General features: G+C 38.9%; 1 protein-coding gene across 2 annotated transcripts in view; it reads right to left on the bottom strand.

Moving 5' to 3' along the window:
- The window catches only part of PKD2 (polycystin 2, transient receptor potential cation channel), a 42,661-nt gene that overhangs the window by 13,544 nt on the left and 9,241 nt on the right, over positions 1 to 19,876 (bottom strand). For both annotated transcript variants that reach the window (XM_037896848.2, XM_037896847.2), the window contains exons 2-9: positions 19,714 to 19,824; positions 12,179 to 12,312; positions 9,867 to 10,117; positions 8,901 to 9,125; positions 7,388 to 7,616; positions 5,302 to 5,472; positions 2,497 to 2,678; positions 1,557 to 1,677 (exon numbers count right to left, since the gene is read on the bottom strand). In XM_037896848.2, the coding sequence (XP_037752776.1) occupies positions 1,557 to 1,677; positions 2,497 to 2,678; positions 5,302 to 5,472; positions 7,388 to 7,616; positions 8,901 to 9,125; positions 9,867 to 10,117; positions 12,179 to 12,312; positions 19,714 to 19,824 (1,424 nt within the window). The remainder of the gene's footprint in view (positions 1 to 1,556; positions 1,678 to 2,496; positions 2,679 to 5,301; positions 5,473 to 7,387; positions 7,617 to 8,900; positions 9,126 to 9,866; positions 10,118 to 12,178; positions 12,313 to 19,713; positions 19,825 to 19,876) is intronic.

Genomic DNA, 19,876 nt, shown 5'->3' with positions numbered 1-19,876 from the left:
TACTTTAATTAACCACAGAATCAATGTCAGAAAAATGGTGTCCTAATAGGTTATCAGCAGTATACCAAATCACCATGTGGGAGCTCCAGATTTGGGAATAACTTTGAGATTTCCACTCCATATTGGTGGTATCATTAGGGTGATGGTTAAGGCTAAGATTGTGTCACGGATAGTTTTAGTAAAAGTCACGGCTGGCAGGGGACCCTGCAGTTCCCAGCAAAGGCTGGCTGAAGTCACAGAGGTCTTTGGAAGTCATGGAATCCGTGACTAAATCGCAGCCTTAGTGATGGTATTTGAAAGCAGTAGTAATTAATGGAGAAGTATATAAAGGTAGTGGGAATGGTCTTCGAAATTGCTCTCATCACCCAATGTGATTGGTCTGTGGATGAAGCATGCCAAGGGAAAGTTACTACTCCTATTAAAAGATAGTTTTTTTTAAAAAAGCTGGAATAGAATTTTCAAAAGCACTGAAGTCCCTAAATCACTTAAGTCCCATTTTCAAAAGTGACTGGCATTTAGCAGCTTAATTTTCACTGAAAGACAAAAAAAATCAAGGTGACTTTGGCTCCTAAGTCCCTTTGAAAATTTTTACCTCTGCTCTCTCTCCACACTAGCCTTGTAGATTTTCCTTCTCAGGGCTAGGTTGCTACACAAGAGCCCCAATTTGCTCTAAAATCATTAACACCCCGGTCAAAACAAGTTAGGTACCATCTTTTCTCTATATCTTATTCAAGAAAGTATACCACTGCTGCATAAATGTTTTAAAATATTTTAACAAATATAGTGTTGTTGGACACATCCAGCAGTTGGAAGAGGAGATTAGAAAGACACTGACTTGTGGACAAGCTTATTTTCAAGGTGGACATACCACCACCAAAATGAATGCCTTCAATGACTCTGCAAATTGCTCCAATCTTGCAAAAATTTGCCTGTCAGACCACCAGCAATTGCACCACAGAGTCAAAACAACTTTCAAGAGGTTGTGAACGGTTCTAATCTCAAGAATATTGCATCTAACAATGAAAAATGTTTTGTGGGGGCGTAAGAGTGTTTTTCTTCCACTCCCAACCCCTTAATTCATTAAAATAACATGATACGTATTCAGTACCAGTGATAACTGGTAGTGAACAGACTTGCTTAATGGTAGTCTAACATTTCAATTGCTTCGTCAGATTACAGCAACATCCAGCCCCAAACATGAGCACTGTTTATAAATAAAGATGCAGCATGTACAGTGGAGTACTACAGTTCCTCACCATAATGCTGTTGATCTACTTGTGAAGAGCTTATATAGCAAGTCACTGGTTAGATTTCAGAAGAAAAAATATTCTTGTATCAGGAAAACATTTGAAAGGCTGTGGCGGGGGGGCAAGGAAATGCAATGCAACTTTATTTTGAAAAAGACAAATAAGAGTGTAGAGACGGGCATCTGTTAAAGGGTAAATTTCCAGTTGTGTTATAAGCTTACTGTCACCCAAAAATAATAGGAGTCAGAGATGTAAAGATGAAAGTAACTGAAAACACCTGTCCCCCTCCATAAACAAAGGCTTACATACCAAAAGAATGAAGAACATAAAGAACACAAATGTAGTGAAATAAATTGGTCCCAAAACTCTGTTAGCTTCTTCAACCTCTGTAAAGTTAAAGTCTCCCAAAATGATGCGGAACTGAGTAAAGCTTTAAAAACAAAACAAAAACATGTCCAGCTGTTAAAACATTTTTGAATTCTGGCAGCAAATTTGTGACATTTCATTCTATTTTGAGCTAAGCATTTTCATTATGGAGTGGGATGGAGGGGAGAGGAAGTGTGGTAGGGAGAACTATATTTTTTTGAATGTTAGTCAGTTACTGTGCTAATTAAATTTTCATGCCCATCACTAATGTCCTCACGGTCACAGTGGAGTAGAACCTAACTGAACTAAATCCAACCTCTCTTTACACATTATAAGACTTTTTAAAATCACCATTATGCTGTACAACTTGGAATAGTTACCATCTAGTAAGCAATTAGTCACACGTAGTTAACGGGATGTTCTGCAGTTTTTAGGGTACTATGCAATCACTCAGTAACTAAATGTAGATCACTACTGCAATGTAAAGTAACGTAACAGTCAGTGATACATTCTCAAAACCCTATGACTTCCATCTATTTGAAAGAGTTGCCCATCTCTTCAAATGTTAAGAAAGAAGTAGAAGTCTTTAGGTTTAATATAATTTTTGTCAGGACATACTTGAAGTTTTTAGAAAAATGATTTAGTTTATTATGTGTAACTGTCATATTTAGTATTGTAGAGTGACTATTTTTTTTTCCTCAACAAAGTATACTGAAACAGTTTCTAAAAAGTGTAACAGAAATCCCATATACCTACAAAAACAGTCAGCTCTCTAGAACTTTTATATTTATCTGGGATCTATAATAAAACCTTCTGTCTTCAATGAGGTAGCGGAGATCATTTGTTGATGTACCGAAGAACTGTTTTTTATTATTATACTCACACACACTCCTGGAAAGTACTGAAGTCATCAACTTGAGTGCCAAACACAAGATAAGCCAGCTGAGCATATGCTAAGAAAATAATGAAAAACATAATAGCAAAGCCAATGACATCTTTGGCACAGCGAGACATGGTGGTGGATAACTGGCTCATTGTTCTGTTGAAGCTGACAAATTTGAAGAGCTGTTAAAAAAAGAGAAATAGATGTAAAAACAAGACAGACAACTACTAATGAATGAGCAATGTTCCAACCCCTCACACTCAAAGTGTATTCAAATCTCACAGCACTTAATACTGAAGATACAGAAAATCAATCTACTTTTATTTTTAGAAATATCCCTTCTATCAAAACACTCATACTAGAAATCAGAGGAAAATTCATTGAGGGAGAACCAAATTTCCAATCCTGCTCCATTATTTGCGCACGCTGGTTTTACTGCAGAGTTATTCCAGTGTTGGACTACCAATATTAGAACTATTTTGAAGGGGGGAAAATATTGAAGCATGCCTTTTTAAGAAACCTCCCTACAGGCTTGTTGGGTTTTTTGTTTTTTATTTAAACATGAAGCAGAAGACAGTCAGGAATTTTCAATTTATATTTGTTAACATTCACCATCTCTTTAAGTGTAAAAACGGCACATAGTTATGCTTTGTTTTATACTTTATATCATAGTGGTAGAATACACAAGTCACTTGGTAGATTAAGAATGAATTTGTGTTACTTCCTAAAGCGTACAGAGGGAATTCTCTCTCCATTGATCTAATGCTAAGATGCCCATGCATTAGATAGCTTCACCAGTTCATTAACAAAAAAGTTTCCTTCTAGAACTCATTACATCTAGAGGACGGAAAACAAAGACGGACATGGACAGAAAACTATCATGGGGGAGCTATTCGAATGCCAAGATTTGGATTTGCCAGCGCACTTTAAATAGTCCCATGTAATATATGCATTCATATCTCAAGGTTCCCTTCTCCACATCAAGATACACTGAGTTACTATCAACTTCATTTCCAGAAATTAATAGATCACTAAAAAATTTTGGATGCATAAAATGAGATCATAGGAGAGCCAGAGGAAATTTTAAATATACATTAGAACCTACTTCTTGCAAGGTGGAGAAGCTGTACGAGAAGTATCCTACAGCGAGGGGCAATGGAAATCTGTCAAAATAGGGTCTTCCTTCACATTTGCTAGACTTTCTCAAAACAGAAAAGGAGTACTTGTGGCATCTTAGAGACTAACCAATTTATTTGAGCATAAGCTTTCGTGAGCTACAGCTCACTTCGTCGGACGCATACTGTAGAAAGTGTAGAAGATCTTTTTATACACACAAAGCATGAAAAAATACCTCCCCCCGCCCCACTCTCCTGCTGGTAATAGCTTATCTAAAGTGATCACTCTCCTTACAATGTGTATGATAATCAAGGTGGGCCATTTCCAGCACAAATCCAGGGTTTAACAAGAACGACTGGGGGGGGGGGGGGGGGGGGAGGAAAAAACAAGGGGAAATAGGTTACCTTGCATAATACTACTAATAATAATAATAGGTTGCCTTGTGCTGGAAATGGCCCAACTTGATTATCATACACATTGTAAGGAGAGTGATCACTTTAGATAAGCTATTACCAGCAGGAGAGTGGGGTGGGGGGAGAGAAAACCTTTTGTAGTGGTAAACACTCATTTTTTCATGGTTTGTGTGTATAAAAAGATCTTCTGTACTTTCCACAGTATGCATCCGATGAAGTGAGCTGTAGCTCACGAAAGCTTATGCTCAAATAAATTGATTAGTCTCTAAGGTGCCACAAGTACTCCTTATCTTTTTTCTTGTAAACCAAGCACACATGATGTGGAAATCACTGAAACACATGGAACCCCATGGTGTCATTATTACAGTCTATCCCCATTTTTAAAAAGTTTCTAGGCCTGTCAGTTGTGAAAATAGTTTCAGCATTGAAAACTGCCAATATCATCTAGCCTTTATCTAGAGAAATTAAAACAGCACAGGCCAAGGTATGAACTTGCTCCATTTTAAAGCTTAGTTATTAAATGGCTACACCTTTAAGCACATCCATAATAACTACTGGTTCAATGAAGCTAGTCTTCTTATCCTAATATTCCCTTCATCTGAATGGACAGGCCATAGAAATGGTCTGACAGAAAACACAGTTTTAAACCAGCTGCCCTAGTTTAAAGTCTTTGCTGCTGGTATAATGTCAGTTTTGACTAAACCATAAAAAGCCATATAAAGGGAAGAACACAAAAAAAGTGAAAGACAGCAAGGAAGACTCCAGGAAAGCAAAAGTATTATCATATTAAAACACTAATGAGTATGTAGCTTCAACACAGCAGTCATGGAATCCATGTGTTTTAGAAACTATCCACGTCTTAACATTATAGGACTTTTGTATACGAGTCAATTGATGAAATGTCAACAGCTGCATCAGGCTGGGAGAGAACAGGAACTAATTAGGGCTAGTGACTTGTCACTGGGTCAAGGAACGACAAGACTAGACTGATTTTTTCACACAATTTACTATGAGCACTATTAGCATTAGCACTATTACTGATTCTTTTTTTCTAAAATTAGGTTTCAAGATTATAACCCTGTTTTCACTCGCACATAGTTTCACTTACACGTTTTTGGTCTGAAATTTTCCATGGTTAGCCTCAGCAGAAATGTGAGCAAGCTTGGAATGTAGTTGGTTGTTTCCAAGGTGCAGAAACAAATCAAAGATATTTCTTACAGTTACATTAGCATATGTGTTAAAGAGCTTCATTCCAATCTGAAGTATTATGATTTACCTTAATCCAGACAAAAAACACAGTGACGGCAGCAATGTTGTTGAATTGTATTTGCCAATATGCCAAAGGTTCAAAATTGGGGAAAGCGTTTTGATCTTCCAGCTGCTTCTTCAGTAACATGTCCACTGTTGACCTTCTATATATGTTAATTCCTATAGCTGCTACGGATAACTGAGTAGAAAAGAAACAAACAATAAGAAACACTTGACTGAATAGGTTTTAAACGCCACTACATAAATAGATTTTTTTAAAAAAAGGAAAAGGCTGGTGTGGCAATCAGTGCCTACAGACTAGATCTAGCCCACAAGATGTTTATCTTAAATGAAAGCTTTGATTCTGAATGTCATGCAGACCACAATAAAGTTTCTAGCCCTCATGTGTGCTGAATACTTTCTAAACACGAGCATAATTTAAATCGATGCACTAATGTCTGCCTGAAGCTGCAGACAGCCTGAAACAACGACTCAGATCAACTACCCTCTCCCTGTATTGATCATTTTAGCGGATGGACTGGACAACGGTTTCAGGAGTGAACCCCATGGGGTCTGGAAAATGGGAGTTGCTGAAGGGAAGGAAATGCAGAGAAGAGAAAAGAGAATAAAAGAGAGGAGATTCACAAAGACCGGGGAGAGAAAGAAGAGGAAGAGAAATTAAGGGCAGGAATAATGATGGCCTAAAGAGGGAGCAACTTTTCTCACTGATGAAGGGCCAATAATGCACAGAACAAACAATAACTGCATGTTTAGCTACTACCACAATGGTCAACTTCCACCCTTGATCATCACCAAAATCTTTTAATGACATCAGTGAACATGGCACTGTGCATTGTGGGGAGTATATAGTCCTGAATTTGTACCCTGGCCCATGGACCATAAGTACACACAGAACTCAGCCCTCTCCTCTGAATTAGTTTGACAACCCGATTTAAATATATGGTACATTCTGACTATAGCAATGAAATTTCTCATTTTTCCCCACTTAATGCTTTAGAGGCATATAGTTCAAGTGATAATTCAAACTCTTCAGTCACAAATTCCCGATAGGGAGGTGGTATTCCCCATGTTACAGATAGGAATATTAAAGCAGAGATGTTAAAGTGACTTGCCCAAGGCTAGAGAACACTAATCAGAGTCTAGAATAAAAATGTAGAAGCTGCTGGCTCCTGGTACCATGCATATTTCAATCGTTACATTATTGGTAAATGTATTTGTATAAAGCAAAGTTGGCAAAACCCCACCACAGGGGTCTACATCATGGATTACACAGGAGCCTGAAGTTCAAAGGTAAATTTTTCACTCCGTACAAAGAGAACATTCGGTCTACTTTATCAGGAAGCCAAACTTGACTTGTACTATATGGAAAACATGCTGGTGCAGGCTGTGCAGTGCAATCAACTACACTCTCTGGCACTTGGGTCTGGTTGGCGAGTCATAAGCAATGTCATTCAAAACTTGTTATTAGCTGGCTAAATATCTGAATAAAAACACTAAGATTTGTTAGTATTACTTTGCAAATACCCACCCACGCTCTCAAAATTCCCAAAAGTGTTGGCTTTAAAGCAGAGAACGTTGTCACTGGAATGCCAATCAAAAAATCATTGCATTTGCTGGTATTTGAGATGTGGAAGTATGGGAGAGCCACGATAAAGCAGAAATTGTTATAGTTTCCTCTCCTCATGGCTGTCCCCGCAGCTTCAAGAATCACTGGAAGAAAATTATTTCAAAATAGCTTTGTACAGAGGGAAGGAGGTTAAAAACCTGAGAAATGCTAAAAATCCCTGTGTACACAGTAGAATCCTTTCAGATCCTCTCCTAAAGATGCCACTGAATAGGAGAATCAAGGAAATTCAGCAAAATATACATAATCTAAATCGTGATACCCTTTCTCACACTGAATAGTACCTTCTGCCATCAGTAATCTCACTGAAGTCATGTAATTAGAATGTGGTTACTGTCCCCTTCAGCACACATTTGTGCCCTATACCCATGCCACTAGTGCTGAGTGCACTGAACACTTCCAGGAAAACTCTTCAAAGAAAGCAATACTAGAATATCATAAAGATTCATATCCATAAGCCATTACCCACCACAATGATAAGGATATCAAGACAATTCCAGAGACTCCTGAAGTAATGCAGTTTATGGATGCGAATTTCCAAGATCTCTTCTACAATATAATAAAGGGTGAAGAGACAAAAGGCCATTTCACAGGCTGCCAGGAAGAAATCAAAACTAGAAATGTAATGGATAAGCTTCACTGGCTGAAACTGCCAAGATGTAATGAGGCCGCCTGTTGCTGGAAACTCCACTAATAACCTGCATTTTAAAAAGAAAACAAAAATATTATGTTTTAGACACAGACTCTGAAAATTACTTCAACATAAGCCTAGACTTTTAAAATTTGTCAGCAGGAAATTTTACAAAAATCTAAGAGTAGTAGAAAAACATTTTCATGAGTTTTAATTATTAAAAATTTTAGCTCTAAAATTTTTTAACAAGGATGGGAGTTGTTTGACTTTAAAATTTTGTCCATACAGGAATTTCTAAGTATGTGCACAATTTTGCACTCAGGTGACACATACACAAGACATCGTATAAAGCAAGACTGTATGTATACAAATCCCTAATTTGCACAGACATCTTCTGTTGCACTCACACTTTAAACTTTGGTCCCTACTGTCTGCAACCTGAGTACCAGGATTTGAAGTTTGTCTGTCTAGTTTCACTTTTCAGACTAAAAAAACGTCAACCAGCAATTAAAAAAAATGGCGGCCTTTTCATAATTGTAGGTGCTGTTAATAATATATGTAAGGATTTTGTGTGTGTGTGATTATTTTAAGACTCAGCACCGTCCTTTGGAACAGAGTCACTGATTTCAGATCGTTTCGGTAACTGCATTTAGAAATATAATTTAAAACAAATATTGGAATTTTTTAAAGTCACAGAAGAATCCTGATTTTTACAAAGCATAGTTATGTAGTGCATCTTTCAGAATATAAACTTCCCATTCCATGTAGCTACATGGTTCCTTAACTCATTTAGGATAAATCATCCTCAACATCAAAAAGATGCTTTCATAATCTGACCCAGGCTCAACTGCTTTCAGCTAATCTCTTTCAAATGTACCAAGTTTTCCTATATTTGGTAGTGATAGCGGACAGAAATTCTGAACACTACGAGAAATTCACACTTTTCCCCCCCAGGTAACTCCTGTTTGAGAAGAAACACCTTAAAAAATTGGACTCATTTCAAAATTGTCAATTAGAAGGAAGCAGTACACAAGAGAAAGGTGGCTAAGCTCTGTGGACATGCTGGACAGGATACTCAGGTGTCTTCTCTAGTGACTCCTCAAGGGCCGTAGATGCTAACCAACTAACTCCAAGGGCTATCCAAATGTAAGCATTTGGGGTGGAAATCATTAGCAATACAAATAACTCTTCCTCTTGCTGAAAAGTTCCAAGAGGCTCTCACTTCACTACATAGTAAGATTCAGTGCATATTGATCAATTCCCATGATACAAAATAAAGCAAATCCCATATCTACTGTTTGTGCAATGTCATTTGAGAGAACATAAACTTTATCCAAAGTTTTATAAATACCTGACAATACAGAATAGATTGATGTTCGCATTGTACACAGAGAAATCAATAAAGGCTGCTCTTGTCCCTCTATCCAGCCACAAGTATTTCTTAAGGTTAGCAATCTGTGTGGCTGTCTCCTCTCTGCTTCGTGACAGATCTTGATAATAACCAGCCCCACTGTATGAGGCAATCAACCCCCAGTGGCTGCTCCCATTCAAATCTTGTTCATTGGTGTAAGTCCAACTGGTTTAAGACAGCAAGAGAAAGAATACATTACTCACTCTTTTCATGTGTAACAGCATATACACTAGCTGGATCACACACAAAAAAAACCCCAATTGCAATAATTTACAAGAGATATTAATAAGATGTGGTATCTGTAACCTGGAAAGATGCACTAGAGGGTCTCTTGATATTAACAGACAAAATTAATAGTAAAGATAGATAATGACAAGTCACAGTAAATTAACTATGTCTTGACAACAGAATACCCTCAATTGGCACAGGGAGTTGTATTCTCTTAGTGAAACAAAAAGTAGCATATAATACTTTACAACACCACTGTGAGGGAGACAAGTAGTATTTCCACTTTGTGCATGGGGAAGACAATTTAACCAAAGACACTCAGTGAGTAAGCAGTAAAATCCAGAATTAGAAGTTGAGACTTCTGGCTTCAACTGTGATGCTTAGATCCCATTGCATTTCTAGGCAATGGACATACCCGTTGGTGGCAGACTTGGATGTATCTAAACCAGTAAGGCCAAGAACAGAACTAATAGACTGATTTCATACAGGTGGAAGAAACTAATTTAGAGTTGACAACTGTTTTAGATTTAACTGTAAAGGAAGAGTTTACATGCAGAACACGCAATAATTAAGATGTTGCTTTTGGCAGGTACCAGATATCAATGGAGAATCAGCTAAAAACGCCCACAGAATTGCAGAACGCACACTTGGCTATGTGGATGAGAGAGAAATACATACGCTGTTCCATTTCGGAGCCCAAAAGGAGCAGTATCTTCATTAGCAACAGAATAAACGTCATAGCACTCTTTAATTTCATCTTTTAAGTCCTCAGGTATCGAGCATGTCCCATTTCTCACTTTCAGCTGCCGAACACGAGGCACCCCCAAAAGCAGATTCTCATAATAAATGAAACTTTTGTTTTCTGCCATGGTTTTATTGTTGTACCACATCTCCCAGTACAGCCCATCCAGCAAAGGGCCTTCTGTAAACTGCGGAGTAAGAAAGAATTTTAGGGATGCTAAATTCATTCAGAGCCAACACTGCGTATTTTTATACACCTCCACTCCTGCCAAGGATGTGTTCAATATTGTAATTGTTAGTTTTTGTCTATCAACAGAAAAAGTTCTTGCTACATAAAGTTACTTAGCAAAAACTCCTCTGGACAACTAAGTATTGATGGGTTCCAAGGGAATTTCTCCAACCCACCATGATCAGAAGTATGATAACTATGCTACGTCCACTGGGCAAAGGATTAGAGAGAGAAAGAATGACGGATTCTGAGTTTTTAGAAATGGAGAGATCCTCTGTGGCCATGTCTGCATTAGGGAAAACATTCTCAGTAAAGCTACCATGAATTCAGCTACATGCAGCTCTCTTCTCTGCTCGCATTTATGCTCTTTGCAGTTGAGAGTTATTAAAGCCCTGTTTTGTATGATTGATTCTATGTGGCTGCTTGAGTTATTAAAGCCCTGTTTTGTATGATTGAATCTATGTGGCTGCTTGAGTTACAAAAATAAGAAATATGAACCTTAAAATATATCAAATTGACTTATGAAAAATTATTAGTAGGCTAAAATAGGTAAAAATTTCAGAAGTGCCGAAATGACATAGGAGCTTGTCTTTTTTCAAAATTGACTTTGGCACTTAGGACCCTAAGTGTCTTTAAAAGTCAATGGGACTTGGAGCTGAAATGCAAAAGCCATCTTAAAATTTTTTACTCAGTCTATAGACTAGTGTGTTTTCTGGGAGATGGGAGGAATAAAAAATAATTTTGGTATACTGAAAACATTCTAATTATTTTTAGTACATTAACTGCTCCTGAATAGTCATAGCAACACCATGTACTCATTCTTGCACTGTGTCGTGCTTGGGCAGACTGCTACAGCAACACCCTGCACAATGGAAGAATACTGCAACCGGCACATCGCAGGACCAGGACTGATAATGGCTCATAAGGAGTGAAAGGTCAATGATCAGCAAACAAAGGCCTAAATGCCGCAAACAATGATGCATGTAGTTAGCTTGAAACGCAAGTAGTACAGGAGAACCTCAGAGTTACAAACATCGTGGGAATGGAGGCTGTTTGTAATTCTGAACAAAACGTTCTGGTTGTTCTTTCAAAAGTTTACAACTGAACATTGACTTAATACAGCTTTGGAACTTTACTATGCAGAAGAAAAATGCTTTTAACATCTTAATTTAAATGAAATAAGCACAGAAACAATTTCCTTATCTTGTCAAATCTTTTTTTAAAAACTCTTTTTAGCACCTACATCTAACAGTACTGTACTGTATTTGCTTTTTTTCTTTTTTGTCTCTGCTGCTGCCTGATTGTGTACTTCTGGTTCCAAATGAGGCGTGTGGTTGACCGGTCAGTTCATAACTCTTGAGGTTCTACAGTACCAATGAAATCAACAGGACTCCTAACAACAACACTTGATGTAACACACCTCAGCAACTCGACAGGTGTGTCATCTATTAGGTCAGTAATGTCCAGGCCTGATAAGTAACTGTATTAGTATATCAGAACCAAATATATTCTCTCCTGTGACCTGAACTAAGATTTAAATCCAGATTCTAAAAGTGTATCTAACAAGTGTTAATCCATTGTGACATCTAGATTCCTAAATTCAACACTTGTAATGAATTGCATTTAGTAACTCTGGCCTTGTCTACACTACAAAGATTTGCCGGTTTAGTATACCAGCAAACCCTCCTAGTGCAAAATGCAGCTTATAGTGACAAAAGAATATTTTTGCTTATATAGCTTATTCCAGTTTGCTGAACAAAATAACCTACAGTGGCAAAGCACTTAATTGCCAGTATAACTGTGTCTACACTAGAGCTTTTGCCAGAATAAAAATGTAGTTACAAAAAACAAATTTACATTCCCAGGCAACATTACTGTATCGGCAAAAGTGTAGACCAGACCTAAGAGCATTTGTTGATTATGATGGAGAATTTAAAAGATATTTACAGATGGTTGTGAGTCCAGAGGGGGAAAAATAACAAATTTACAGTGACAATAAGATACATTTTTTTCCCTTCACCTTCCAGAAGTCCTCCATGGTGGATAAGGTTTTGAAATTGGTTTTCTCCATTTTCGATAAAGGTGTTTCCAGGAAGAGCTGTGACATTACCCTAGTGTAGTAGTACATACTGGAACTCACCATCCCATAAGTCACTGCAGGAGACATTTTTTGGTAGGGAGGAGAGAAAGAGGGAACCAAGTTTTAAAAGCTTATTTCAAAAACATCTGATTGTATTTTACACAGAAATGTTAACATTTTTAAATAGGATAAAATGCAAGGCAAGCTTTTCCCTATCACCAAGCCCCCAATAATCACCATTAATCACTCTGAGGTGATTTTATGCTATGTTTACACAGCAATTAAAAACCCGTGGCTGGCCGTGCCAGCTGAATTGGGCTCATGGGGCTTGGGCTAAGGGGCTGTTTATCTGAGATGTAGACAGTGGGGCTCAGGTTGGAGCCCGGAATTTAGGACCCTGAGAGGTGGGAGGGTCCCAGAGCTGTCTGCAACCCAAGCCAGCTGGTGGCTAACTGCAGTGTAGACCTACCCTGAGTGTAAAAGGAATACAGAATAGAAGTGTCAATCAGCTTTCAAATATTCAATGTTCCAATTCCACTTTCTTTAGTTAGCTTATTATTTATAATTACAGGTATTTATTATTAAACTTTTAAAATAATAATTGGTAAGAAACAGGATATGTGCAGTAACTTTAAAAGATCTTTTAATTAGAAAACGCTGAATACGATTTACATTTTGCTCCTATTGGGCCAAGTCCTTGGCTGAGAACCATACAGCACAAGTTATAGAGGGATGGAAAGATTACTTTGGTTTCTTTGATCATGGGGTCACTGAGTGCAGTGCCAATCCCCAGTCAGAAGTTAGAGCAGCCCACAGCAGGGATAGAAGTGGCATAGGATTCTCTAAATCAGACCTAGAATAATACCCTTTGAACCAGACTAATCCTTCCAATGCTGGATATGGTAGCTCAGTCAGATTCTGCTACTAGTCTAGCACAGAGCAGCTGAAAAAGACTGCCCAACGTCTTAAGCGACGGCAGGAGCAGTGTTCCACCACCTTCGAACATCTGAAGTTTCCCAGTAGTAAGGCTGTGCCTGTGCTGTGGCTCCCGCCCATCGCATTTCTCCACTAGCCAAGTGATATCAATGTGACCTGAGTCAGTTTTACCCTCTACTTCTACAAGCATACTGGAGATGCTACGCATAGCAGGAGATGCAGCGTTCTCTAACACTGCAGACTATTCACAGAGGATAGCACTGGCTGCTCGTAGACATACTGCTTCCCCTGTGCACCATTAGGAACGGACATTGAAAATGACCAAATTCCTGATTCAACCATGTATTTAGGCATTTAAGTAATCTCATCCCTATTCAGCAAAGCACTTGAGCACATGCTTACTCATGCAATTATGTGCTTTGCTGCATAGGGACACGATTACTCATACACAAAATTAAGCACACTTAAATGCACTGCTGCATCAGGGCCTAAGACTGTATCAGTTGCTTCTCCTTACTCCTTTAAAACTGGGCCATGTGCACAAGCAGCAGCATAGATGCCATTCTGGAGGGATGAGGCAGGTGGAAGGGTGAGGCAAGGAAGGCCAAAAAAAACCCAGAAAAGCTCAAATGAGGAGAAGGCAGAGGAAAGGGACAGAATATCTAATAGCAGGGCGTATCAGGAAAGGTAGGATTTGGCCCCTCGCTTATAGAATAATAGCATCTTTCCAGTTGGAGTGAACAGGGCACAGCCACCAGAAAAGACTGACACAACAGAGAATTAGGCCCCCAACTTAAAGACTGCATCTACACTACAACTGTAAGCATAACAACATTGAGAGATCCAGTTATAGCACAGTTAAAGTCGCCGGGTGGACAGTACCTAAACTGGTTCCAGGGACACTGTTAAAACCCTGAAAAGTCCAATACCACAGCCCACTTTGAGGGATGGAATTAGGTGCAGGCTATATACCAATTTTTAATCTTGTTGTGGTGACAGAGTCCTTTGACTATTCTATAGTATAAACAGAGTTAAGGAAAGTTAAACTCCCCTATAAATAAGACTGATATTTATTTTCTTTCGATAAAGAACAAGAACTATGTCTTCAAGCTTTTCTTCTATGTTGTATGGTGAGTGTATGAATTGCTAATGCAGTACACTGACCTTCAGTCAATTTATTAATTTAAAAATACTAGTACATACGAAATTGTCTTTTCTTGTACTGAAAAATGACTATCCAAATTATGCCAAATAACCACCGCAGAACATACTGAACTGTGAAAACTCAAGAGCAAACTGCTTGAAAAAATAAAAGACAAATGTTTAAAATGCCTTTTTAACTGAAACAAAGGGCTATACTAATTTTCAGAATACTGTAGTTCCCTTCTCCCTCATTAAAAAAAATGATTTGAAAGGAAAATTGTGCATGAAACATTTCTAGTAAAATGTTTTTGCCCGCAGACCATTTAATGTGAATTTGCATCAAGTTATTCAGCTGACGGGTGTTAACATTTGTATCTTCCAGCAGTGCTAAAACTCTGCAGGGGAATAAACTGTAAATCTACATCAAGGCCTTCTTATATATCCTAGCTGCTGCTTTTTTTTTTTTCTTCCTTCTTCCCCTTTCTTCTCTTTAATAATCTCTTACTGTTGCATTTCCACTGGTGCTAGTATTGACAGTCCACTGGGCTTTTTACCACTGTACCATCTAGGCTAGTTCTGAGTAGGGTTAGATGATACAATAACACAAATGCTGGTACCACGGTTACACTATTTCACCTGACATAGTGACGGTATGGTACTAATGGTACTAAAAATTTAAGGAAAATATCAGAGTAGATAAAGAAATCATACTTGCTCTCAAAGCTACAACTTTATATTTTAGTTTAAAATTCATTGGCATTTTGAGGCACTGAAAATATTAAGTTGTGGATTTATTGCCAGTGCTAAAAATAAAGAGCATAAAAAAATAAGACAGCTTTCCAGAATTATATTAACCAGCAGCAAGTAATTGTTTTACTAGGCAAGTAAAAGATTTGTTTTATCACCACCACCACCATGAGGAAAGTCGGTGAATAGATTTTATGTTTAGGTTGGTAAATTTTCATGATTGTTTTACAAGGCTGAAGTCTGGAGCAGAATAAAGACCCCCCCGTTTCCCTACATTATGTTTGAACCACTAGACCATATGAAAACTTAAGTATCTGTTTTAGCCATTGCACATGCTATATTTGATTGAGCTACTTTGTGTGTTACAGTATTACAAATGAAACTCTAAAAAGATTATTTGAGAGGTTTTATTTAAAAAAAAAGTATATTCAGACCTCTAATAATTCCAAGCACTATGTAATACCACACTTATTTTATTTCCCACAATCTTGGTCAGCTGCCTAAGTATGTGGCAGGAAAGTGCGAAAATCCTTTAAGAAGTTATTTTGCCTCAATAAGAGGAATCTGTATTTAAGTTTATTCTACAAACTAGATCATGGTGTATTAATAAAAACCTAGAATACTTTTGTTAAAAGTTAAAAAGAAAAATCTTTAACTCTTTCAGTGTTTAGATAAAGGAATGTCTTTACTTCTGATGCTTCCATTGTAAAAGCAGAATATGCTAACAGCACAAACTCTAATGTAGAAGACCTCCCAGTATATATTATGTATATGGTTCTAGGGTTCTAAAATATCCTACATTGCACACACAAAAAAAAGGTACTCAGTCTTCCCCCAAGGGATAACCACTACAAGGAAATATATATGAGAGAGAGAGAGTGTGAGAGAGAGAGATATTATGTGCAGTATTGTTATAGCCATGTGTGATGAAGAGGGAATTTCTCATAGTACTTTGGATGCTGCATGTTTAACCAGGTGGTGGGGAAAGAGTGATTACTATTTGCAGCGATCCCGGTGTGACTGTTGCCTAGCTGCCTGGGCCCCATGCCCATAGAGAACCCAGAAGACACTGACGTGGACATCTGGGTGTCTAGCAAATAATGAACATGGACTGCTGTCCACTCCCTCTGCAGGAAGCCAGACAGTTCAGACCAGCTGGAGAACAAAGAGCTAAGGTGGATGGTCAGGTGACGATGTCTGCCTGGGAGGAAGAACAAAGGACTGAGGAGGAGCAGGTTGGATTAGTTAGGTGTGATCTGCTGGAAGTAGGGGTACTTGTAGACTGGGGGCTGGAAGAGGGCCCTGGGCTCTAGTCAGACCCAGTTGGACTTGGCTGCAACTTTTCCACTCTCTGTGTTAACTGAAGAACTGCCTACACTGTGTTCCAGAAATTTAACAAATCCTTCCATTTTACAGTGCTGTCTGAGAGTCACTCTAGACTAAAGAGGTCGGGGTTGCATGTCTCCCTTTGGTTGTGCAAGTCTGCCCCAGGGTCAGTTCAAGTGGATTCACTGAGGGGAGCTCAAAGAGCGAGGCAGACATACTGAACGCTCAGAAGGGCGGTCCTAGGAGGCACTGAAGCCAAGGGGGTTACCCCAGTTAGAGAGTGTAAATCAAAGGAGGGTTAACACTCTAAAAAGTTCCTCCCAGGGACTGTTACAGAGCCGTGCGAAAGCACCAGACCTGTGGTAACTGTGACACCATGTTGGTTCCAAAAAAGAGAGAGACAAGCTGGGTGGAGTAATATCGTTTACTGCACCAACTTCTATTGGTGAGAAAGAAGTTTTCACAGAGCTGAACAGGACCTGAAGAACAGCTTTTTGTAAGTTCAAAAGCTTGCCTCTCTCACCAACGGAAGTTGCCCCAACATTATCTCACCCACCTTGTCCATCATGTATTAGAAATTCCAGTATCTGCCTCTTTGGATTTCTTTACCTTTTTATGTAAAAGTAAAGATAAAAGACAGCCACAAAGATATAGTAATTCCTAATGTTTGTGTTGAAATCACTTTACAATGACCTATTGTGAAGTTAAATTTTATTCTACACAAGCTTATTCATTCTTATACAGTATATAACAGCATGTTGCTTTGACAATTATTAATTTAAAAAAAAAAAGCTAAAATAAAAATGGCCAAGGGCCTCAAGCTCCAAAGAAAGGAAATCAGATTGAGGCTGGGGCTGTTAACGAGGTCCATTATACCTCAGGTTGAGAAAAGCAGGCCAGAAATTTGTATGCTGCTGTGTAGGACCTTTGCCAAGCTTCCCATAGAGTCAGTGCTCCAACACCATTCAGCAACCTGACACACAGTCAGCTGGGGATCTTCAAACATCTTCACACTACATCTAAGTTACCCAAAGGCTTAATTCAAGACTATTGTAGTAGCAATATTTTTGATTGTGTCTGCATGGTTCTGGCTGCTTTGGTTATAGGTAAAATGCACAATAATTTTATTAAAAAGAAAAGGAGTACTTGTGGCACCTTAGAGACTAACAAATTTATTTGAGCGTAAGCTTTCACGAGCTACAGCTCACTTCATCGGATGCATTCTGTAACTCACAAAAGCTTATGCTCAAATAAATTTGTTAGTCTCTAAGGTGCCACAAGTACTCATTTTCTTTTTGCGAATACAGACTAACACGGATGCTACTCTGAAACCAATAATTTTACTGAGTGTGCCAGACATGTTTGGTAGGTAGGACCTTACCAAGCAATTATAGTCACATCTTCAATTATTTTACAAACAGCATTACAACTCAAAGTAATGGTCCTAGCAACAGGGGATATCTCAGCCCCCTAATAAGCCCCCCTTAAAGGAGAAGGGGTTGGAGTTTGCAAACCTCACTCCCCGGTAGTTGGGAGTTGGTAGGCAAGACTGTAAATTCGTCTCCTCAGGGACCACGTTGTTTTATGCATTTGTATGCACAATGGGGCCGCCAATCCTGACTGGGCTCTTTGGATGCGACCACAAATAATAAATAGTAACAAAATTAAAGCCATTTCCGTGGTTCAAGCATCTACTCACTATCTCATGCCAATGTTTAGTACCACACACTTTACCCAAGATTTACTTCTGTGTATTAGCATACATGAGGCTGCAAGCCTGTTTAGCACCCTCAATGTTATGTGCACATGTAGAGAGTCAAAAAATGTTTAAGAGGCTACCACCGCTAGTCTTTCAACCACTACAGAAACTTTTTTGCTTAAGGATATCTGGTTTTGACTTAGTTGATAAAAATCATACCTTTTCAGACACTTTCTGAACCTTAATTTTTGACTGATCAATAGCTCATGCCTTTCACTATTCGATGGCATCAGATACACAGAATTTGTGCCATGCACCAGCTTTTAAACAGTCCCTTGGAGGAACCCTTTCAGCATGCCAGAACCTGAAAGGGGTACCAATTCTTCCACAAGGGTAGGCCACATGGCCTCAACGCCTTTAGGACTGAGCGAAGGTCAACATTTAAAATGCTGCATCGGCAGAACACTGGCACAGCTGTACTGATGCAGCTGCGCCACTGTAGCACTTTAATGAAGACACTGTAGGAAGGAGGAGAGCGGTCACGCATCAGCTCAGTTGATCCACCTCCACAAGATGTGGTAGTTATGTCGGTGGAAGCACCTCTCCTGCTGACACTGGAGCTCAGGTTGGTATAACGACATCACTCAAGGGTGTGGATTTTTCACACCCCTAACCGACCTAGTTATACCAAAGTAATTCTATAGCGTAGACCTGCCCTGAGCCTCCAGAACTCCTATTTCACACCATGAGACAGACTCCTGTTCAGAGACTTTTTGCCCTCCTCAGGGATCAATACACCTCAGCAAGTATTTGCAGTGACATCAGCCAGCCTTTTCAAAACAGGGTAGGGTTTATTAGTCAACTGAAATATAGCAGTGAGAAGTCCTTCGTTAGCACAGAGAAGCAATGGTTAAGACATAATCCATACTGGCCAAACCAGGGTTCCTGTGAACCATGCTGCTGTCTGCTTCTATCCCTGTCTCAGTCCCAGATGAGAGCTGCTGTTTCTCTCCCAAAGGCCTGCTCCTACCCTAACCTCCTGTCACCTTTTGGTGCATAGTTGTCCTTCTGCAGATGCAGGCTGAGTTCACATGTTCTGCCCAACAGAGTTTCCTGTGGATAAGTAACAACTGTTCAGTCCTTGGGGTTCCCATTGTCTTTCTGGATCCTCCATTGACATCGGTCAGTTTCAGTCAGTCCTTTAAGGACGCATTCATGACAGCCCAGTTACATGACCCAACGCCCCATGTCTCCTGCACTGTCTCAAGAGCAGCTTTTTAACCCTTTACATTCCATGTAGCAATACAAAACAGGGGGAAACTGAGGCACACACAGGAATCATAACTATTACCAAAGTCCCCACTTTTTAAAAGGAAGGTATTATTCTATTTTGAAGGTGGGAAAATTGAAGCAAACAGTTTAAATGATTTTTTCCAAGCTCACACAAGAAGCCAATGGCAGAATTAGAAACAGAACCCAAGTATCCTAAATACCAGCCTCATGGCCTAATCACGAGACAACAGTCCTACCATCCTGGGGTAAAAACCCTCACTGTTCACTCTTGGGTCACACAGCACAGACAATTAGTATAGAAATCTGAAAATTAATGGAAAATGGTACTTACAGACACACAAGACCACAAGGAAAATCACATATGTGATTAGTTCTCGTAAAACACTTTTCAGGTATCTCTCTCTGCTAGTGTTTTCTTCCATCAATCTTGTACCCCACAGACCTTTAAAGAGAAATATTTACATAAATGCACATAAGGCATCACATATTAGCCA

Source organism: Chelonia mydas, chromosome 4 (assembly GCF_015237465.2).
Source record: "Chelonia mydas isolate rCheMyd1 chromosome 4, rCheMyd1.pri.v2, whole genome shotgun sequence".
NCBI classification, from domain to species: domain Eukaryota; kingdom Metazoa; phylum Chordata; order Testudines; family Cheloniidae; genus Chelonia; species Chelonia mydas.
Note: the sequence above shows the minus strand (reverse complement) of the source record. Positions and strands in the feature narration are given on the sequence as shown.